The following is a 23,739-nucleotide window of genomic DNA, read 5'->3' as shown; positions in this document are numbered from 1 at the left end:
GTCTTCTTTCATACTTGGCCACGTAAACCACTTCAGTAGCTTTTTGTACGTGCGCTAAAACCCATCATACCCACCTGACTCTGGAGTATCATAATAAAGGTGAAGAATCTTCGGAACCATTGTCGGTAGCACGTAGTACTTTCCATCGATATCTTTAATTTCTTTTGTGCCTTCCCATAGCTTCAAGTAATTTATCAGTTCCCGGTGTTTGCTTCTTTCGGAGACGAGTAATCTGGACACGGCATCTGCGTCGGTGGGCAGCGGACCAGGGCGATGCAAAACAACGAAATAAAATTGTTGCAGGTAGTTAACCCACCTTGCAATCCGTCCGCGTTGTTGTGCCATATCAAGAGGTGTGTAAATTCCTAATGGTCAGTGAAAAGTGTGAATTTCGCTCTTTCTAGGTAAGTTCGGAAATACTGAACAGCTTTCGAGACGGCCAGTGCTTATATTTTGGTGGTGGTGTAGTTCATTTCTGCAGGCATCAATGTATAGCTGTAGTATCCCACCACATGGTGCCTTTGGTGGTCAGGTTTATTTGAGCGCTTCTGATAGAACACTGCCCCAGTTGCGTAATGCGATGCATCACTGTTTAACACAAACGGTAGAGAGAAGTCACGAATGCAGAGAATAGGGTCGGATGATATAAACCTTATTACTTCACGGTACGTGCATTTTCAAACTCGTGTTTCCACATAAATGGTACGTCTTTCTGCATAAGTCGTGTTATGCATCTTGTCATGAATACACAGTATCTTACAGAGGCCCTAAAGTGTCCAGAGAGGCCCAGGAAGACACGCAGGGAATGTAATTCGTAAGGCTTCACCAAATTATAAATTCTTTCAACGGATTCCTACTTTGTGCTTTTAGTACAACCGTCAAATGCTCTGCCAGAAATACCACTTTTTCTTGGAAGAATGCAATTTTCTTGAAGATTATTTTGAGATGTGCGAGGCTGCGGGCTTGGAGAACTAGGGAAATGCAATTTTTATGATCTTTTGTCTTCGAGAACACGATTATGTCGTCTATATAAACATTGCAAGAGCTGCCCAAGTATGGTTTCAGCATGTAATTCATAATCTTTTGAAACTACGTGGGAGGATTCGTCAATCCGAAAGGTAGTCGACTATAGGCAAACAAGCCGAACGTCGTAACAAATGCGGTGTACATGTTGAGCTCCCCGGTCAAGGGAATCGGCCAAAAGCCTTTGCAGTGGTCGATCGGAGAGAACCAGAGGCAGACACCGCTTTCATCGATAATAGTATCAACTTTCGGCATCGGAAAAGTTATTAACTCTGTTTGGCGGTTCAGAATCCTATAATCGGTGCAAAGACAAAAAGTCCCATCCTCTTTAGGTGCTATGGTTATAGGCGAAGCAAACGGTGAAACGGAAGGTCGGGTGGCGTCAGCGTCCAATATTGCTTGCAGCTCGTTTTTCAACCAAACCTTTTTCTCTCTTGACATATCGTATGGGGCTTTCCCAACCACTGTTTTGTCCGCGAGTTCAAAGGGAATTGCATGGGACTTCATCGCTGGAGGATAGTTTTCCAAGCGTACAAGCTCTGGATACTTTGCTCTGGTGTCTTCTTCACTGAACTAACCTTAGAGGGCTAGGTGTCTCTCCGATTTTCTTCAGTTTAGTATTTTCTTGAACCAAAACCATATGACCCCATCAAATGTTTATCTTTAGTCTTTTCTTGTCAGGGCGAGATAAAAGGAAGTCATAGGTGATGTAGGATAATGAAGACACGTCACTCTTTACGCAATAACCTTGAAATTCAATCATGACGGATGCCCACTTATTGTGGGAGCTTACTGCCCCATCGTAACCCTGGACAGGTAGGGTCCTCCCACTGCGCAGACTGCTGCTGTCTATTCTTTTCTGGTTGATGATGGACACAGACGCTGCATGGTCCACGACTGCGTTCATCTCAACACCACCAATCTGGACAGGGAAACGAAGTAGGCTAGAAGATGCCAAGTACACAGTCTTTCATGAGAGGCCGGTCGTCTCTATCCAGTGCTGTGCGGCGTTCGCAGACAATCGGAAAGCGTAGAGTGCTACCAGGACTATACAAGTAGCAGATCGAGGACTTCAAATATTTCTGCTGAAAGCTCCCTGAGAAATTTCATTGATCATATATCTGGCTGAGGTTGCCCGGGCGCATTGATCTCATTGCTGTCCAGGAGAAATTCTTTGCCGCAAGGACAACTTCTGTGCTGCTTCCACATGCAAATTTGGCAGACACCGCATAAGGCCGTCTTTTGTATTTGGGACTTTGAGCTAGACCTGCTTTGGGATACGTACAGAGAGTCCCAGCGTCACCTAGGCTATAACTGCCAATCATGAGAGGTCAGGCTCTGTCACGCCCGATAGACGACACTTCTCAAGGCAATATTCTAGTAGAGAACCACTCGTGTGTGTGAAGCGTAGCGTCAACTCCCATCTCTCCAACGGATAGCATTGAAACGCCACCAGGAAGCTCTGCTTCCACTTTTGCCAATATGTTGCCTTTTGATCCGGGATCTGCAGATGGCACTATTTTCTGCCAGTGACACTAAGGTAACGTCGCATATTCTGTTCTTTCTCTTTTCGGACAACCACCCGTTATGGTGAAAAGCAGACTCATAATATCATAACCAATGTTGCGCGTCTTCGGAGCCTCCTTCAAAAACATCAGGTTCAACCATATACGGCGATCGTTTAGCTCGTTTAGAGACTCAGCTAGTGCTGTCATAAGATGACTTTGTTGCGTCATATGTCGCTGTTCTTCGAAAACTTTCAAAACGTGGCTTACCTTCTCTGCTGGCGCATCCCCTGTCGGAGAACCACGGCGCCTAGGTGCCAAAGGAGCTTTTTTATCGGCGATAGCGGCAGGTTCACCTTGAATGATCCTGTCTGAAAAAGTTTCACACGGCATGTAGACCCTTCCTTGAGCACTGCGTCGATGAGGGCAGAGGAGCTGATATGGCGTGGAAGACTTGCTGAGGGCTTATCTTGCACTTGGTAGTAGCCAGTGAAGATAATGCGCTGCGATGAGGTCTGGTCGACGAATAACGCAACCCACATCCTGACGCGCTGCGCCAAATTATGTAACGTTACTTATAAACGCAACGAAAGGAAACACATAGCTTAATACCGACAGATGTATTCCGAGTCCGTGATTTAATTCTAACGAAACTGCCCTTCTCATCTTCCTCCTTCTTCGACCCTCTTCTTTCGTGGCAGCAATGACGCACGCTTCATATATATATATATATATATATATATATATATATATATATATATATATATATATATATATATATATATATATATATATATATATATATGGTAACGAAGAAGAAGCGCCGGTTAGCCCGGCGCATCACCAGCGCTTTATGCTCGCAGAGTTTTGAATACTGCAGCGAGTTCGCCCTGTCACTCTTTGCCTACACTGTCAATAAACACCTTGACATTTGGTGGAGAGTGCAGGGGACGACTCCATCAACGGTGGCACTTCGAAGCGGAACCCTTCAAGCATCTCGGGCCATGCGGGACGATCCGACCCAGCCTTCTCGAACCATGCCTGACGATCCAGCTCAACAAGCTGCAGTTACGTCACCAACTGTCATCCGTCCTGGTGCGTAGGATCAGCAGGATCCTGCTATTCCTGCGGGTACCCGTGATCAGGGCGTCGAGGACTGGCTCACCTCGTACGACAGAGTCAGCGCGCACAACCACTGGGACAATACGGCAAAGCTCAACAACGTAATTTGGTACTTGAGCAACGTTGCACATTTGTGGTATTGTAACCACGAATCCGACATCCAGACATGGTCCGCGTTGAAGACCAACTTCACGGAAGTCTTTGGTTGTCCTGCTGTCCGGAAACTGCAGGCCTAAAAAGCCTGCGCGGACGCGCCCAGCAAACAGGTGAGAATTTCACAAGCTACATCGAAGACGTCGTTAATCTGTGCAACATAGTCGACACAACGATGCCAGAAGCCGACAAGATCAGGCGTATCATCAAGGGAATGGAGGACGACGCCTTTCAAATGTTGGTCGCCCGAAACCCTACCACAGTGTCTGCCTTCATTGCCCTGTGTTATAGTTGCGACGAACTTCGAAGGCAGCGAGTAGTCACACGACATCCGTCCTCAGAATTCGCCGCTCTCTCAGGTCTGACGCTAGATGTTGACAAGTCGCCTCTAATGCACCAGATAAAGGATTTCGCACGAGAAGAAGTTGATCGGCAGCTTTCTCTGGTGCCCTTTACGAATGCGTAACCATACTCTCCGTTGACACCGGGGTTACAGAGCGTTATCAAGGAGCAAGTCGCCGAGAGCCTTCCAGCTGTTAGTCAACCGCCACACTCGTGGCGCCCCTGACGTACACTGACGTCGCTGCAAGGCCGCCCCCGATTCTCTTCTCACCGCCTGCAGCACAGCTAACACGTCAGCCAAATCCTTGGCGCACCGCGGAAAACCGCCCAATTTGTTACCAGTGTGGTATTCCGGGACACGTTGCCCGCTTTTGCCGACGCCGTATGCTGCATATTTATGATAACTGCCGACCCATGAGCACTTATGCCCCTCGACAGCTACAGTCTCCTGTGCCGCCGGATGAAACCCCTGTTCTCAGCCATGTGTGTCGTTCCCCATCCACGCACCGCCGCTCCATCTCACCGATGAGACGCCGGCCAAGCCCTCTACCTCAGGGAAACTGTCACAGTTCCTGAGGCGAGAACTGCGTCCCCTTCGATTTACCAAAGGCCTCGAAATAACCCCTGCTACGCCACTAAGGTATACATCGAAGGGATTCGAACATTCGCACTGGTCGATATGGGCGCAGCAACTTCGGTGTTAGGCACAGGACTTTGCTGACGAATAGAAAAAGTAACGACGTCACTTTCCGGAGTGTATTTGAGTACTGCGAGCGCACAGCCTGTCGGACTATTGGGAGCCTGCACTGCACGTGTTGTCATCGAGGAGTCACCTCATGTCATTGAATTCGTTGTGCCGCCATGGTGCTCCCACGATGTTATCCTAGGCTGGGATTTCATTTCGTCAAACAATGCCGTCATTGATCGTGTCCACGCCAAGGTGGAGTTGTCTTTTCATGCCGATGCAGCCATGGACCAAGATCCTGTGCTGTCTACAAAAATGCTTGCGACCGAAGTTACTTATATCCCTCCTCAGTCAGCCGCAGTCGTCTCCGTATCTTGCGCATCAGCACGTGACAGAACCGTGCTATTCACGCATGTGACTTCTTCGTCCGTCGCCGTTCCCTTCCGCTGCCCTTCGCCGTCATTGCCCTCAGTGCTGGCCGTAGTGTCATGTGTGTGTGCAATGTCTCTTTTCTGCCGATTACTTTGCATCACCGAGGGTGCCTCGGTTACGTGCAAACTGTGGATTCTTCAATGCTCTCTGTTGCTCCCAACGACGCGCATTCGACGTCCCTCGTCGCTCTCGACAGTGCCACTCGACCGCCGTTGGAGTGCTTCCATCCGTCAATCTCCGGTGATCTGACAACCACACAACACGCGCAACTTATCAGCTTGCTACGCGAATTTATCGCCTCCTTCGACTGCCATCAACATTATCTCGGTCGCACCACCACATTATCACCGTATGGTATCGCACAGCATCAACACCGGTTCGCACGCCCCGCTCCGGCACCGTCCTTGCCGTGTCTCAGCTTCTGAACGCCGTGTCATCGACGAACAAGTGAGCGATATGCTTCGGCGTGGCGTGATTCAGCCATCCCATAGCCCGTGGGCGTCGCCAATCGTCCTCGTACAAAAGAAAGATGGTTCTATTTGCTTCTGCGTAGATTACAGACGCCTTAACAAAATTACGCGCAAGTACGTATATCCCCGACCGCGCATGAACGATGCATGCTCTTGACTGTTTGCAAGGTGCCGAGTTCTTTTGCGCTTTGGATTTGCGCCTGGATATTGGAAAGTTCCCATGGCAGAGGCTGACCGCTTGAAAACCGCCTTCGTAACGCCGGACGGATTATACGAATTTAGGGTGCGATCTTGTACGGGTTCCAAAATAGAACGGAGGCGGTTCGTTCCTTACGTCACGAAATAGGCGGTATGTTCCGTTCCGTCCGTCCGATAGCAGACGACACGGAATGATTGACAGCAGATATCACGTCACAATTGACGTCATGGCGTTCGGCACGGTTCAAATTGACGAATCGTATTTGGCTCGGTGGAACGAACCGCCTCCGTTCTATTTTTGAACGCGTACAATATCGCACCCTTAATGTCATGCCATTCGGCCTATGTAATGCGCCCGCTACTTTTGAGCGTATGATGGACAGCATATTGCACAGTCTTAAGTGGCACAGGTGTCTGTGCTACCAGGATGACGTCGCTGTCTTTTCACCTGATTTCCCGACTCACCTCCAACGACTAAGAGAGGTATTAAGCTGCCTTACTAAGGCTGGCCTGCAGCTTAACATAAAAAATGCTTCTTTGCTGCCCGTAAGCTGAGCATCTTAGGCCACGTCGTTTCTAAAGAAGGCGTGCTTCCGGATCCTGCAAAACTCCGTGCCGTTGTGGAGTTCCCCAAACCCACAAACCTGAAGACACTACGCAGTTTCGTCGGCCTCTGCTCCTATTTTCGCCGCTTTGTGAAGAACTTCGCTATGATCATAAGCCATTTGAATCAACTGCTGGCTGGAGACAACGCTCTATCCGCCTGGTCGAAAGCATGCGATGACGCGTTCACGACCCTTCGCCATCTGCTCACCTCTATTTCCTATTTTGCGACATTTTGACCCCGCTGCCCCAACTAAGGTCCATACAGATGCTAGGGGAGTCGGCCTTGGGGCGGTTCTTGCTCAACGCAAACGTGATCTTGAGGACTACGTCGTTGCTTATGCTAGCTGCACGCTGATAAAGTCGGAGCTGAACTACTCTGTTACAGAAAAGGAGTGTTTAGCGATACTCTGGGCCCTTCCGAAATTGCGACGTTACTTATACGGCCGCCATTTTGATGTAGTAACGGACCACCATGCGCTGTGCTGGCTCTCCACATTGGAGACCCCTCTGGCCACCTCGCACGCTGGGCGCTGCTTTTGCAAGAGTACGACATCCAGGTCGTGTACCGCTCTGGACGCAAGCATGTCGATGTCGACGTTCTCTCCCGCTCACCCATTTCACCTGACGCGCACAGTCTTTCTCCACACAACTTTGTCTTGTCAGCACTTGCCATCGATGACATGCGCTCGGAGCAGAGCAAAGACGCGTGGATTTTTTCGCTTTTGGAGTTTCTCGCTGATCCTGCCACTGTTACAGCATGTTAGACGCTAGGGCGGCAGGCGCATCACTTTGTTGTTCGCGACCAACTCCTCTAACGTCGCAACTATCTCCCCGAGGGTAGGCAATGGCTCCTCGTAATACCGCATAATCTTCGGGCTGATTTATGCGCATCGTTTCACACAGATCCCCACTGTGCACACGGTGTTAAAGACCTACACCCGCCTTAGGCTCCGGTATTACTGGCCTGGCATGTACAAGTTCGTTCGCAAGTACGTCCGCTGCCGCCTCGACTGCCAGCGCCGAAAGTCGGTCCCTACTTCCACGGCCGCGCCTTTGCATCCGCTTCCTTGTCCGTCCCATCCTTTTGATCGCGTCGGAATCGACCTTTACGGTCCACTTCCTTATACCGGGGCTGGCAACCGCGGGATTATCATTGCTGTGGATCATCTCACAGGCTATGCAGAAACCACTGCACTTCCACCTGCCACTGCCCAAGAAGTTGGATCATTCATACTGCGGCATTTGTTATTCGTCACGGAGCCCCTCGGGAACTTCTTAGTGATCGAGGCGGTGCTTTTCTATCTGAAGTGGCGACGTCGCTTCTGACTGAGTGTCACATCATCCATAGGACCACTAGGTGATGCAAACGAACGGGTTGACAGAGCGTTTCAACCGTAGTCTTGCCGACATGCTCGCCATGTACGTCGCGTCCGACCATTCCAACACTGTGCTTCCGTTTGTCACGTTCGCCTATAATACTGCCACTCAAGTCATCACTGGTTTTTCTCCCTTTTTCTTACTGTAAGGCCGCGAACCTTCCTGCACCATCGAAACCATTCTACCCTAACAGCCTGATTCATCAGAATGTGTTTCTGCCTCTCAAGCTGCGCAACATGCTGAAGAATGCAGACAACTCGCACGCTGTCTTATCACCGCAGATCAGACATACCAGAAGCTTCGTCGTGATCGCTCTGACAGCCGCCGCCCCAAGCTTCTCTTCCGATTCATTGGTTTGGCTGTGGGTTCCACCTTTAGCTCCCGGCCTTTCTTCTAAGCTGTTGCCACGATATCACGGACCTTACCGTGTTATTGCACAAACTTCCCCCGTGACCTGTGTCGTCGAGCCTGTGTCGCCGTCTTCTGATCAGCGCCGTCGCGGTCGCGCAACTGTTCACGTAGATCGGCTCAAGCCCTTGTACGATCCCTCTATGCTACCTTATGCTTTGTTGGAGATACGGGGTTCTCCTCCGTACTCTTGGGACAAAGGAACGACAACACAGTAGTGCAAACAGTCACAAGGGCATTTATTGCACCTTTCATAGATCAATGCCTGCTAGCCGAGTGGCTATCCCCAAAACATGCCGATGGGCGCGCGACAAATCTAGAAGTCCGACTCACCGCGAGCGAGCGAATATGTTCGCCCCATGCTGGATCCCAACGCCTGGTCGTTCGCGTGTTCGGTCACGCCAACGGAGGCGCGCTCGAAGGCCGCCACGCGAGGCGGTCTCGCAGAAGCATGGGTCGCCGCGCGCGCGTGGGACGTCCACGCCGTGCGCCCGACCCGCCGGGAAAAAGGGTCGCTCCACCCGCGGCACGGCACGTCCGTGCTGCTTGCTGTCTCCCACCCAAGAGAGCGCGCCTTGTCTCTCCCGCCGAGGGTAACCCCGCAGCCGCGCAACACTAGCGCCATCTCTCGGACTGCGCCTGTACCACTCGGACCGCCGCGTGTGCGGCGAAGCCGCACTACAGGAGACGCGCTATGCGGGAAAAACATCAGGGGAGGCGCGAGGGTCGCGCAACCCCACATCCCCCCAACCTTAAATCACTTCTTATTCCGGCGAAACATGTGACACGGTCCAACATCAACACGTGCTTCGCGAACAAGGTGGTACATGCAACAGTGGCCGCGCCGGGGAAATGTCCACACGCTGTCCATAACATGCGAGCCGACTGTCCTTGGGTACACCGCTGGCGTCCGCCGGTCACAGCAGCAGCTTTGCGACTCGACGGCACGATCCCAGGCCAGGACTCCGGAGACGACGACGCAGCAGTCGGTACGAGCAAGCGTCGCTCGCGCCGACGCGCCCTGCTGGCAAGAGCCGCCGTAGCTGTCGGTGACCGCTGGCTCCTTTGTCCGCCGCCGAGGTTGTGAGCTGGATGCAGGAGGCCGCCGAAGTCGCTGCGCCGAACTGGCCACAGCATCACCATCGCCCGGGGTGACTCCAATGACGCTGCGTAAACTCAACACACTCGGCAAACACTACAGTAGTGCAAGGGAGAGGAATTCTGCATGCGCATCGCCCACGTGGTACGATGTTCAACTCGGCTAGCAAAAGATCGGGCAGCTACTCAGATGCTAAGTTCACGTGAACGAAGCTCGCTTCCTTGAGTCGAACGAGTAATTTCAATTCGTGCGAGGCTAACTAGAATGAGGGAAGCAACTTGCAACACCTCAACGCCACGGTCCACCAGGTTGTGTCGCTCCACGTGCGACAGGCAGCTTCGTAAAGCCTTAGGCCTAAAGCGTCGCTACTCTGACAACAACCGGCATCCAAAAACAACACTCAAAATGAGCGCAAAACAGGCAGCCGCGAGGAGACGTTAGCTCTGTGAGGTGGTCCTACTCCGCTCGGTGCACACAGCATCCGAGTTGACGGCGCCCACCGTCCCAGACGGTGTCGGAGCGCCCGGTGCCAGGCCGCAATACCAGTCAGCCCGTCGTGGCACCCGTGGCCCGCGGCCACCCGGCTCCCAGAGCCGCGACTTCATCCGAGTCAAAGAGATAGAAGAAGCTATTTACATAAGAAATTCGGACCACCCACGAGGCTTCCGTACTCACTCGCTTCAGGCTTGCCACTGCTCCGCGGGCACTCAGCCTCGCTCTCCCAGGATGCAGACCACGTGGCTCTCGTACCGACGAATGTCATTAAAAAAAAACACTTGCAAAAAGGCTTAGCATGCTGATAAGTTCAAACACACTACAGCCACCGTCGCCTCGCTCAAGAAAGCACGCCGCCGACGCTAGCGATCAAAATCCACGCTAGGCCTACGCTTCGGTTCAAACAAAGGTCTTGAACGAAGCAACACTTAAAATTATCGTCCGATGCCCCAAGAGGCCCCACGTTGGGCGCCACATGTTGGAGATACGGGGTTCTCCTCCGTACTCTTGGGACAAAGGAACGACAACACAGTAGTGCAAACAGTCACAAGGGCATTTATTGCACCTTTCATAGATCAATGCCTGCTAGCCGAGTGGCTATCCCCAAAACATGCCGATGGGCGCGCGACAAATCTAGAAGTCCGACTCACCGCGAGCGAGCGAATATGTTCGCCCCATGCTGGATCCCAACGCCTGGTCGTTCGCGTGTTCGGTCACGCCAACGGAGGCGCGCTCGAAGGCCGCCACGCGAGGCGGTCTCGCAGAAGCATGGGTCGCCGCGCGCGCGTGGGACGTCCACGCCGTGCGCCCGACCCGCCGGGAAAAAGGGTCGCTCCACCCGCGGCACGGCACGTCCGTGCTGCTTGCTGTCTCCCACCCAAGAGAGCGCGCCTTGTCTCTCCCGCCGAGGGTAACCCCGCAGCCGCGCAACACTAGCGCCATCTCTCGGACTGCGCCTGTACCACTCGGACCGCCGCGTGTGCGGCGAAGCCGCACTACAGGAGACGCGCTATGCGGGAAAAACATCAGGGGAGGCGCGAGGGTCGCGCAACCCCACAGCTTAGATCGCTAGGATGGCGCCTGTTTCTCCGGGGTACAAATGTAACGAAGAAGAAGCGGCGATCAGCCCGGCGCATCTCCAGCGTATGAAATGTAACGAAGTGCCGGTCAGTCAGGCGCATCACCAGCGCTGTACGCACGGGGCCGGTTCTGGCTGCTCGCAGGGTTTGGCTACCGCACCGAGTTCGATCTCTCGCTCCTTGCGTGCCCTGTCAATAAACAACGTGACAATATATATATATATATATATATATATATATATATATATATATATATATATGTGTGTGTGTGTGTGTGTGTGTGTGTGTGTGTGTGTGTGTGTGTGTGTGTGTGTGTGTGTGTGTGTGTGTGTTGGGGGGGGTTTCTTCAAAGTTCGGCATGCAGGACCGGATGTAACATATGCAGGAAAGAGACGACGAGCCTTGTGGAAGTAAGACGTGTTACCTAACGTTTTCGGCTGATGGACCAGCCTTCGTCAGAGTACAGAAGCACTATATATATATATATATATATATATATATATATATATATATATATATATATATATATATATATATGTATATATGAATATGAATATTCTGGCCGCCGCACTGCAAAACTGCAGATCGTTGATAGGAAGACCACTGTCGTCGAAGAGTCACTGTTTCAGCAGTAAAATTATGTTAAGTCTATATCAGGCAACTAGAAAGAAAAGAAACTACAGGTGGCCGGTAGCTACCGGCGAAAAGTAAAAAAATAAAAGGCTGACAGGGGACCTGCCATTCGAAAACCCAACTCACCTCCAAAATGACACAAAGCTTAGTGTGTTAGAATTGCAGAAAAAGAGCTAACAGTGCACAAAATAGCGATATCTTCAAACACAAGGAGCAGGTATGCACACTAACACTTTTGGATATAAAGTATACGGAAAAGAAGAATCATCACATTGAATTGACAAGGTAATAGACAAGTGAACTGAGAAGAGGGCAAACATAAGGCAGGCAAATAAGTGCTAAAGATTGCTTGTTGTGACTTCAAAATAACACAGAGTTCAAAAGCACAACCATCCTGTTGGCGTGGTGGCTTTGGTGCAGTGCTGCTGGGGCTGAGGGCGCGAGATCGAATCCCGGGCGGCAGCCGCATTTTGATGGGGGCGAAATGCAAATAAGCCCATGCAATGCGCATTCTCAAAATTAATTCCGAGTCCCTAAATGCGACGTGCCTCATAACAATATCTGGGTTTTGTTGGGCACATAAGACCCGAGAATTTGATGATTTGAAAATGGACAAGCAGAAGCGCTTTTTTGGCAACCTGACGCAAAGGTTAGGTTTGCATTGATGATGAACGGGAATGTATGGAATGGAAAAACTTTATTTCTCTATATCTCAGAGAGATTGGCGGTGGGCCGGTGTCTTCATGTTTTGAGTCCTGGCCGCTTCACAAGGTCGGCGCCCCTATTCCAGGGCACCGCTGAGTCTTGCTGCCTCGCAGGCGTGCTGCACAATTGCCCGTTGGGCTGCGAGCTCGCTGCTGGTGAGCAGACCCTCCCATTGTTCCGCACTTGGGTTACTTACTTTATGGAATGCGAAAAGACGCTTGCATTCCCACGTGATGTGGTATAACATGGGGGTTGTTCCGCACCACGGACATGTATCCCTGTACTGGGTAGCGAACTTTTTGTGTAATGTGTGCAGGTTGAAGAACGTACCTGCTAGCAGTCTTCGCCAGCTTACTGCCTCATGTTGTGTGAGAGATGTGTGGGAATGTAACCTTCTTTTATAACAGGGGATGAGCCATCTCTCCTCGATCACAAATACGGGCGGCGCAATAGTACACCGGGCGCACTCACGAGTGCAGGGCACTCCAGCGGCGGGGTCTCCAGCAAAGCCCTCCTTGCAGGCGCAGTCCCTCAGCGAGCGGCTTCCTTCGTGGCGCGTCCTGCTGTTCGGCGGGCAGCTCGCACACGGGCCGCTCTCGTGCGTCTCCTTGTACGTGTCCGGCCTGCAAGCTGGATCGTCGTGAAGAGCACCACTTAGGCAGCGTTCTCGTGGGTTCCACACAGTTGGCTAGCGCAAAAACAAGAAAGAAAAAAAAAACCACGTCACATAAGACTGAACCGATGGCAAGTTCCGAGAGGTTTTCCTGCGGCGAAGCGCCCAAATGACCTGAATTTCAAATATGTTGAAATCCGCGACGTTTGCCGTCTGCGATGTGCAAACCATTACAAACTTTTTTTTTTCGGCTCGCAGTATACACTGCAGACCGTTGGAAGATGGGCTGAAGGTGTTCTTTCGCAACACCTGACAAAGGCCCATCCTCCCTTCGGTAGTTCGAGGACATGCGGTTGCAGCATAAGCTTTACAAGAATGTTACAGTGTTTACAAAGATACTAAGTGGAATTCAAACATTTTCCGTATCCCACGTATTAATAACAACAAATACTAAAATAACATGTACAAAGCTAAATTTTTTCGGCAACGCAAGTCGTTATGTCACATGCGAAATAGTAGCTTAAAAAATCCACCATTGGTAGTTGCAAAGCATTCATTAAAGACGTAAAAATCATAAGAAAGCCACTAAACAAGGAAACTAGACCAAAGTTAGGAGACTGGCTTACTTCTCTCCTAACAGCAAACTGTGTAAAAGATTTGAAGGAAAGTTGCCGTTCGAATGTTCCATGTTTAGAAAATCCTAAGTAAATCCGTAGGCGTCGCGCTGGCGTACGAGTACCGTGCTTTGGCTCGAATTTAAGGAAGTGTTTTGCTTTTGCTTTTGTTTTCATTTTTCAAGAAACGAATGAAGAATTTCGAAGGCCAAAACGTCTTGCTTTCGGCTCCCATCTCTTCTCCCATCTACCCGAGAGTAGATGGGAGAAGGAAGGCGACCACGGTCATCGGGAAGCGCCTTGTGATGGTAGCACATTTTTAGCTTGACTCGGCAATCTTCTCTCGATATCAATTTGGGCAGTACCGCACTTCACGGTTCGCTTCAGCGGTGCAACTCTGCACGGCGCCGGTTGTTTCAAGAAGCGCAAGTAATCTTTAGACACAGTTGCTCAACTTTCTTTCGGACGGCGTACAATCTTTTATGCGCCGCGACAGCAGACGACGCTAGAATAGATATGACCGCGTTTCTGAAATGTGATGGAAATTGCGCCGTTAAACGGGGCAACGACAGCACACATGCCCATAAGAGAAGCCAGCGTTCATGTGTGGCCCCCGAAAGTGTTCAGAGACAAGAGAAAAGGCGCGCTTGAAGTGAAGCTGAAAGTAATTTATTTACCGCCTCTTCAACCTATCCACTCTTTGGCGCCACAGTCAATCAGCACTTCAGCAGCCGATGAACTGGACATGCCCACTAGTTGTACTCTTACAGAATACATCCCCAGCCCAGTTACGCTCTGGGACGAGGAGAAACAGAATGAGCTAAAGGCCGAACGCTGCGTCGGGATCGTGGAGACGGCGACAACCTAGGGGAAGCTGCGCTTCAGCTGCCGCGGCTGTGACCAGTGAGTAGAGGGACGCCTCACCGGAGGCCGCAGCTGCAGGCTAACGGCACCGTCTCGAAGAATCCATGCGGCTACGATCGGCCGGCTAGCGAAGCCAGCCGGGATATCCAGGCACCTCGGTCACCCCTCTGCCTTGACCACCTGACCAGGTCAGCCGGGGGCCGAACGTCGGAAACAGCGACATCGGACCTCGATACATCGGCGAGCCTACCAACGTGTCGTCGGGGGGAGCGACGACAAAGTCACGTGGCCACGTTGATGGACGCAATATAAGTATTATCAACTTGCTAACCCATCGTGTGTGAGGACTTTAGAGAGCACGTTACTTTTGGTTTGTAGTGCGTGTTCCTTGTAGATTGATATTGTGACGCTCTTAGGTGCATAGTGGGTTCACGAATGTGACGCGCTTAGGTGCATAGTGGGTTCACGCCTCAACAAACAGTATGCGGGGGCACCGAAGGGTAGTGAACGAGGACGACGACGTGTGGCTGGCTGGCTGAATCTCGACAGGCGCTCAGTTGACCAAGGCCATCGCTTCTAACTCTACCCGGCTTCAAAGTAACGCCTTTTGTGGGCATAACAGAGTGGTGGAGGTGCAGGGTACGACAGAACGTACCACGGAGTCGCAACATCTAGAACTTCGCCGGAGCCGTCGTCTTGCCGGTCTCTTGCCAACGACCTTCCCTATGGCTCAGGACGGAGGTGGACAAATGCCAGCTATAGTTTCACCTTCTCAAAGGTCAGCGCCAGTTGGACCTTTGCGGCACTACATGGAACCACGCTCGTTCGCGGGAAAAGTGGGCGAAGACGTCGACGAGTGGCTGATGCACTACGCAAGGGTGAGCCGCTACAACCGTTGGGATTCTGTCACTCAGCTTGAATATGTTGCACTCTTTCTGAGTGAGACAGCGCTGATGTGGTATGAAAACCACGAAGACTCCCTAACAACGTGGGAGCACTTTGTCGAGGAAATTAAGAAGTGTTTTGGCGACACCCACGCCAAACAGAAACGCGCCGAGAGAATACTTGCTCAAAGAGCTCAAGCTCCTGGAGAAACATGCACTATATACATAGAGGAAATCCTCAAGCTGTGCGAAATCGTAAATCCGCAGATGTCCGAGGAAGACCGAGTCGGACATCTCCTCAAAGGAATTGCAGAAGATGTATACAATTTCCTCATAAGTCGGGAACACGTTGATTCCGTCTCAGATGTCGTGCGTCATTGCCGTACGTTTGAGACGTTGAAAACACGTCGCATTGTGCCAAAGTTTGGACGCCTGGCGAATGTGACAACCATTGCCAGCGTCGATGAGAGCCCGTTTGCCGATCTTTCGTCTACTATACGGCAGATCGTGCGTGAAGAACTGCTGCGGCACCAGGAACTTGCGCGCGACGTCATACGACAACCTGACGCTTATTACCCGCAACACATGGCGCCTGCCGCACCCTGCGCTTCCTGGCAACCGGCGGTATGTGTCACAGACGTCAACCACAGAGGTGCTCCATGGCCACGTGAGGACACATTTACGCCCGAACACCGACCAGCAGAACACCCTCGCCCCAGCAGGTTTGCACGCAGACCGACAGTTCCTCCTGTGCAGCAGGCTCAGCCGCTCCGCTCTGCTACACGACCCCCCACGGCTGAGCGCTTCGAAGGGCAGTTCATCGATCGTCGTTTACCTGTGTGCTATAGCTGTGGCGACTTGGGTCACATTGCCAGGTACTGCAATCGCCGCCAACCACCGAGGTTCGACCGATCGACGATGTCTAGGCGGTACCGCGCTCCTCTGGGCGAAACATATTCGCCCTCGCACACATATTTAGGAAGCTTGCCTCACCAGCACCCGGAGCCGCTACGGAACCGTTCTCCAGCATCCGATCGCAGCTTGACACCACACCACCCGCTCCTCGTGTAAGCCGGTCGCCCTCTCCGCGGCGTCGATACCCGTCGCCACCTCCGGAAAACTAGCCAGCGCGGCCGTTGGAGGTGAGGTCGCTGGACAATCTTCGATATCGACAGAGATACCTCCAACCATTTGTATGTTTAAGAATAAGGTGTTTGTATTAATTGACGGGGTTTCATCCATGGCCTTAGTGGACACGGGAGCAACCGTTTCAGTGATGAGTCTTGCGTTTAAAAGCCTCCTAGGACGAAAGGTGATGTTTCGCTGGGACCGTGCCGATACGTTTCGCGGAGTGAGTGGGGAGTTGTATCCTGTGGGTGTGTGTAATGTAGACGTTACCTTGGGTGGTCAAATATTTAACGCGGAGTTCGCTGTTCTACCTCATTCTACGCATGACGTAATCCTGGGTCTTGATTTTTTGAAACTGTGTGGTGCCACCGTCGACTGCAAAACGGGTGAAATCAGTGTAGGTACGAGCTTTGCTGCGGCGTTTATGGAAGCCCCACCGTATCGTGAAAGTGTGCTTTGTGTATCCCGGGATACAGTTGTGCCTCCGTTATCCGCAACATGTGTTTCAGTCGCCTGTTTCCCCACCACCGACGGAACGTTTGACGCTACCGTGGAGCCCGTTCACCTGAGTTGCATCAAGAGGAATGTACTGATACCGTATTGCACGCTGTCAGTTGTTCAGGGACGCACCAACTTATGGGCCGTAAACTGTTCGAGTGAACCTGCAATACTACCACAGGGTCTGAAACTTGCCGCCTACCATGAAGATCACGTGCTATCGCTCGCCATTCTTACAGAGGCCCTTGATTCTGCGGATGAGCGCTGTCACGATCCACCCCGGGTCGTGAACAAGGGAGGGCTTCTCGGCGTGGTGGTGCTGAAAGATTACTGACCGGCGAGCTGCCGTGCTCGTCGGTGTTTATTGTGGTGCGGGTGACCACTGTTGCCTGCCGAGCTATAGCAGGCCGCCGAGCTTGGCGGATGAACCAAGATTATGTCCGAGGGGGCGTCACACACTTGCTACAACCCCTCACCCCCAGTTTGTATGTTAAATAAAAAAAAAAAACGTCCAAGTTCACACTAGAGGCTCTGCCTCCACCCTAGCTGGGTCGACGGTGCCTGCTACCCAGGCGAGTAACGGTCTGGTGGCCTCCGCCGTCGAGTACTCCGCCTGGGCACCGGTGTCGACGGGTCGGGTGTGGCAACGCCGGGTGCTGCCTGGGCCAGCCTCGCTCCATCCGGAGGGTCCGTAGTGGTCGGCCTCGTGAGTGGTGCCGAGCTAGACACCGGTCCAACGGGTGCCGCACCACTGGCTACGGTTGCCGCCTCCGAGGTAGGTGGTACTCCGCTAGAAGCGACTGGTGCTGCCGCTAGTCCTCCTGCGGGCTGGAACTCAGTGGCAGTCGAGGGTGCTGGCCAGGTCCCGAGGCGAGGTCTGACATGGTGGGCGTGTCTATGCCACATGGCCCCATCTGGCATGCGGACGAGCAGCGATGAGGCGCTGGCAGGAGACACCACCTGTCCGGCAGACCAGGGTGAGCCAGGACGGAAGTTCCTGGCGAAAACTGGAGCTCCCGACTCTGGCAAAGGCCCGGGATGGCATCCTTGGTCAGCAGCCAGCTTCTGCTTCAGCTTCTCTGATTGAGCCTTGCGCAGCTTGCGCTTACTGCGGGAGACCTCGCTCTTGAGCTGCCTGTTGCGGCTCTCATTGTACAGCACGGAGAACTGGCTCTGCAGGCACTTGCACTCTGCCGTGCTCACCACCAGGCTCTCGGGCAGCGACCGCAGCTCTATCCGCAGCCTCTCCACCGTCTTCAGGGCCTCCTTGTGGTCAAGCTGAAGCTGCTCCAGCTCCAGCAGCCGTGCCGATGCCAGCTCCCGCTGTTCCTCGAGCTGGCTCTGCAGGTCCTCCAAGCGCAGGGAGGCTGCTCCGCCACCACCGCCACAGCCCCCAAAATCCACATGTAGGCGGGACCAGGGCCTCTGTGGAAACGGCCAGGGGGTGCTTTCCACATTACGCGAGGCTCGCTGATGCTCCTGGCAGATTTGGCAGCTCTGCATCACATGCAGGCTGGCTTCCGGGTACTCTGGCAGACGAATGCCCAGTACATGAATCCAGTTTCGGCCCAGCAGCGTCGGCGACGACCCCTTCGTTAAGTAAAGGGGAAGGGTTGCCTCCCTGTCGCCAAAACGAACGCTGACCTGTGCCTGACCCTGGACCTGGGAGAGTTGCCCGGAGGAGCTGCGCAGCATCACGCCCGAAGCCTCGACGGACACGCCGGGGAAAGTCCGCTTGAAGAGCTTCCCGGCCATTACAGACACGCTGGCCCCCGTGTCCAGCTCCATGGAAATGGGGTGCCCGCATATTTCGACGGTCAGCATGTATGGCGGCACAGACGACGGTACAAAGCCTGTGTGCCACATGTCGAAAATCGGCGGGTCCTCGGCCACGACGTGGAGCCTGGCCGCGGAAGAGCTTGAGCTTGCTGCCGCATGCCTCCGCCGCGTACCCTTGCGACGGCTACCCTGGCCGCGGGCTTGTGTTGTACCTGGGCTTGAATCCGGCTGCTGCTTGCTGTTCGTCCTCCCACTTCGGCATACACGTGCCAGGTGCCCAGTTTTCCCGCACGTAAAGCATTGTGCTTGAGAGAACTGGCACTGTGAAGGGGAGTGGGCACCACCACAGCGACCGCAGGTACTGCCCTTTGTCGCGAACTTGTTGACCGCCGCTTCCGCCGACGGTGAGCCAGTCGTACGGGAAATCTCGCCGGCGTCCTTGGCGGCAGCTTCCATTGCCAGCGCTGCCTTCACGGCGTCGTCCAGCGACGGGTCGGGAAGCTCCAGGAGTCGCGTCTGCATGGCGGGGTTGTTGATACCGCAGACGAAACGGTCCCGGAGCAGCGAGTCCAGTTGGTCCCCGAAGGCGCAGGCACTCGCTAACCCTCGTAGCGCAGCAACGAATTGCCCGAGGGTCTCTCCTTCCCGGCGGCTCCGGTTGTTGAAGCGGAAACGCTCCATTAGCGTGGACGGTGCTGGGTTAAAATGCGAGCGCAGTATGGCAAGCAGCTCACCCAGCGTCTTAACGTGCGGCGTGGCTGGCTTCAGAAGGTCGAGCAAGAGGCTGAAGACGCGGGTCCCGCAGCTGGCCAGGAAAATGTCCCGTTGTTTGGTCTCGGGTGTGTCGTTTGCCCGGAAGAACACGTGGACTTGCTCCTCGTAAATTTGCCAGGCGGACCCATCTCCCTCGAACGGCTCGAGCCTTCCGTACAGCGGCATGGCGACAGCAACGGGGGGCGGTGTTTCGCCGCTCGCGGCGGCGTGGGACGCTCCGTAGGTACTCGTCGCCAGCTTCTTCGCCAGAGTCACGAGGATCCCATCCTCGTCGCCAGTGTCACGATCCACCCCGGGTCGTGAACAAGGGAGGGCTTCTCAGCGTGGTGGTGCTGAAAGATTACTGACCGGCGAGCTGCCGTGCTCGTCGGTGTTTATTGTGGTGCGGGTGACCACTGTTGCCTGCCGAGCTATAGCAGGCCGCCGAGCTTGGCGGATGAACCAAGATTATGTCCGAGGGGGCGTCACACACTTGCTACAAGCGCCATTTCGCTAATGTCTGCCCTGCGGCGCACTCCTCATTTCTGACTATGGTAAGCAAGTCGCTCAGCACTAAGCAGCGTCACGAAGTGGCGAATATTCTGCTAAAACATGCCCGACTGTTTGACTTCTTCCAGCAAGAGGGACCACCATTGTTTCCTCCTTCTCGTATACACCATCGCATCGATACGGGATCTGCCCAACCGCTGCGACAGAAACCATACAGAGTCTCACCGTCGGAACGCAAGGTGATCAATGACCAAGTCCACGAAATGCTAAATAAGAATGTAATCCAAGAATCCTGTAGTCCGTGGGCAGCGCCAGTGGTCCTGGTTAGAAAGAAAGATGGTACATGGCGATTTTGTGTTGACTACCGCCGCCTCAACACCATCACTAAAAAGGACGTATATCCTCTTCCGCGTATTGATGATGCTATCGACTGCCTCTCATCAGCGTCTTACTTTTCGTCTGTTGACTTGAGGTCGGGGTACTGGCAGATTCCTATGCACGAGGCAGACAAGGAGAAAACGGCATTTGTAACACCAGATGGACTTTTTGAATTTAATGTGATGCCGTTCGGGCTCTGTAATGCGCCTGCAACTTTCGAGCGCTTCATGGACAACATCCTGCGTGGTTTGAAGTGGGAAGTATGCATGTGCTATCTAAATGATGTAGTGATTTTCGGGCGCACGCTCAGTGAGCACAACGCACGTCTCGATCTTGTGCTAGACTGCTTGGACAAAGCGAGTTTGGTGCTCAACTCGAAGAAGTGTCATTTTGGAGAGCGCCAAACACTCGTTCTGGGACACCTAGTAGATAAGGACGGTATACGGCCTGATCCAGCGAAGACTGCTACGGTGGAAGCCTTCAAGCAACCTCGCCATGTAAAAGAGCTACGCAGTTTCCTAGGGCTTTGCTCGTACTTCCACCGGTTTATTCGTGGATTTGCCAACATCGCGTATCCGCTGACATGCCTCCTCCAGAAGGGCGTTCCCTTTGAATGGACTCCTGAATGTGAAGCTAGATTTCGTCAGCTGAAGTCTCGTCTGACGTCTCATCCCATTCTCCGACACTTCGACCATGCGGCTCCCACAGAAGTTCATACGGACGCTAGCGGTATTGGCATCGGCGCCGTCCTTATTCAACGCGTCGACACCAAAGAACACGTCGTCGCCTATGCGAGTCGTTGTTTAAGTAAGTCCGAGCGTAACTACACCGTTACAGAGCAAGAATGTCTTGCAGTTATTTTCGCAGTACAGCGCTTCCGGTCGTACCTGTATGGGCGCCCCTTCACTGTGGTGACAGACCATCATTCTCTCTGCTGGCTGGTTAATCTCCGTGATCCGTCGGGCCGGCTTGCGCGTTGGACACTCCGTTTACAGGAATATAACTTTACCGTTTCTTATAAAAGCGGGCGCCGACACGCCGACGCTGACTGCCTCTCGCGCATGCCGCTTCCAACGACGGACTGCGACGCGGACAACTTCGACTGCTATATCGCATCACTGGAGCCGGGATTTCCTGATATAAATACCTTCAAGGTCGAGCAACAAAAAGACAGAACTTTAGAACCACTGCTCATTACTGCAAGGCAATCAGCACCATCCACTCGTTTCTGTGTTCGTGATGGGGTTCTTTACAAAAAGAACTATTCTACTACAGGCCCACGATATCTTCTGGTGGTCCCGGAGAGTCTCCGTGTCTCCGTCTTGCGCGCTATGCATGACGATCCAACATCTGGACATTTGGGTTCTGCGCGAACTCTCTACCGCCTCCAAGAAAGGTTCTACTGGCCTAAAATGCGCCAGACGACCGCCCAGTATGTGTCCAGCTGCAGCGAGTGTCAACGTTATAAGCGTCCGACGAGTGCTCCTCCTGGTCAACTCCATCCAGTGCCACCCCCCAGCTCTCCTATTGAGCAAGTTGGCATCGACCTCCTCGGTCCTTTCCCGCGTTCATCCGATGGGAATCGCTGGATTATCGTGTGTGCCGATCACTTGACACGCTACTGTGAGACAGCTGCAATACCATCGGCTACTGCAACCGAAGTGTGTATTTTTCTGCTGCGTTTTGTCATTCTCCGACATGGACCTCCCAGAGTCATCATCAGCGATCGTGGGCGGCAGTTCACTGCAGACGTGGTCGAAGAGATGCTTCGTCTATGTGCTTCAAGGTTTCGACATTCCACCCCGCATCATCCCCAAACAAATGGCCTTACGGAACGCACGAACAGAACTCTTACTAACATGCTGTCCATGTATGTCGAGTCAGATCATAAGAACTGGGACAGCGTGCTACCTTTCATTATGTACGCATTTAACACCTCAAAGCATGAAGTTACGGGCTACAGTCCCTTCTTTCTTCTCTACGCTCATCCGCCTCGTTATACACTAGACACCATCTTCCCGTTTTCCAGCCACGATAATCTTTGTATATCAGAGACAGTCTGCCTTGCTGAAGAAGCCCGACGACTTGCTTCGTTACGCACTCTTGTTTCACAAGACCGCTCGAAGGCACGCTGCGACCGCCGACACGTGATATATGACCCTGGTGATTTAGTGTTGCTCTGGAAACCAACCAGGAAACGTGGACTATGTGAAAAACTGCTGGCCCACTATGTTGGACCCTATGTTATTACGGAGCGCATCAGCGAATTAACCTACCGCATAGCACGTCTCACATCAAATGGCCGACGGTCAGCAAAGACTGAACTTTCGCATGTCGCCCGTTTAAAGCCCTTTATTTCTCGACAGCCTGTTTGACTTGCCCGGCGGGCTTCGTCTGCGCGGAGGGAAATGTGACGCTCTTAGGTGCATAGTGGGTTCACGAATGTGACGCGCTTAGGTGCATAGTGGGTTCACGCCTCAACAAACAGTATGCGGGGGCACCGAAGGGTAGTGAACGAGGACGACGACGTGTGGCTGGCTGGCTGAATCTCGACAGGCGCTCAGTTGACCAAGGCCATCGCTTCTAACTCTACCCGGCTTCAAAGTAACGCCTTTTGTGGGCGTAACAATATATTATCCTGTACTAGAAGAGAAACTTGGGCGAGTTGGTGGTGATTCACGTTTCGGAAATTACCAGCGCAGAACAGACAAGGACGAAGGAAAGGAAGAACATGAGGTTAAGCGCCAGTGTCGTAACCTTCTTTTTCATCGTCCTTGTCTGTTCTGCGCTGTTAATTTCCGCAACATGGATATATTGTCCTTTGGTGTTTATGCCACGTCAGAGCTTTTCTTGGTTCAGACGTTCATTGCGCTGTGCTTAACACCTTGAGACCTTGATAAAATATTGGTGATCCTACCAGGATATATTTCCTGAATACTCGGTCTCACACTTCGCAAGAATAAGGATTATGAGAAGCTGTTACGGTATCCAGTTCTCTGGGACTAATCCACGAGAAATTGCGTAGCCTTTTCGATTGAGCGCAACAAGAAGCTCGAGGTACGCGAAGCCGGAAGGGAAATTTCGTTGTTGAAGTTACGTTTGGCTAACGCGTCTGTCAGAAGGGATGACGCGGACAGATCGTCTGTTTCTTTGGAGATGGAGCCACAGAGAACAAAGACGATTTGTTCCCGAAAGTTAATGGCTCCATTTAACGACAAAAGAGACGACTTTGACGCTTATCTGCATTGTTTTGAAAGAATTGCTGTGGGACAATGTTGGGAGTGAACCGAGTGGGCGACAGCACTCAGTTTCTGTTTAGTAGTGGAAGCCTTGAACATGTTCGCGAGAATGCCAGCAGCTGCGTCAATGGACTACAACAATGTCAA

General features: G+C 52.6%; 1 protein-coding gene across 2 annotated transcripts in view; it reads right to left on the bottom strand.

The window, feature by feature from the left end:
* LOC126535914 (sushi, von Willebrand factor type A, EGF and pentraxin domain-containing protein 1-like) overlaps window positions 1-23,739 on the bottom strand; it is a 230,935-nt gene that overhangs the window by 80,269 nt on the left and 126,927 nt on the right. For both annotated transcript variants that reach the window (XM_050182766.3, XM_055073349.2), the window contains exon 6: window positions 12,804-12,962. In XM_050182766.3, coding sequence (XP_050038723.3) covers window positions 12,804-12,962 — 159 coding nt within the window. The remainder of the gene's footprint in view (window positions 1-12,803; window positions 12,963-23,739) is intronic.

The sequence above is a fragment of the Dermacentor andersoni genome, chromosome 4 (genome assembly GCF_023375885.2).
Source record: "Dermacentor andersoni chromosome 4, qqDerAnde1_hic_scaffold, whole genome shotgun sequence".
In the NCBI taxonomy this organism is placed as follows: domain Eukaryota; kingdom Metazoa; phylum Arthropoda; class Arachnida; order Ixodida; family Ixodidae; genus Dermacentor; species Dermacentor andersoni.
This window is presented reverse-complemented; position numbering and strand designations above follow the sequence as displayed.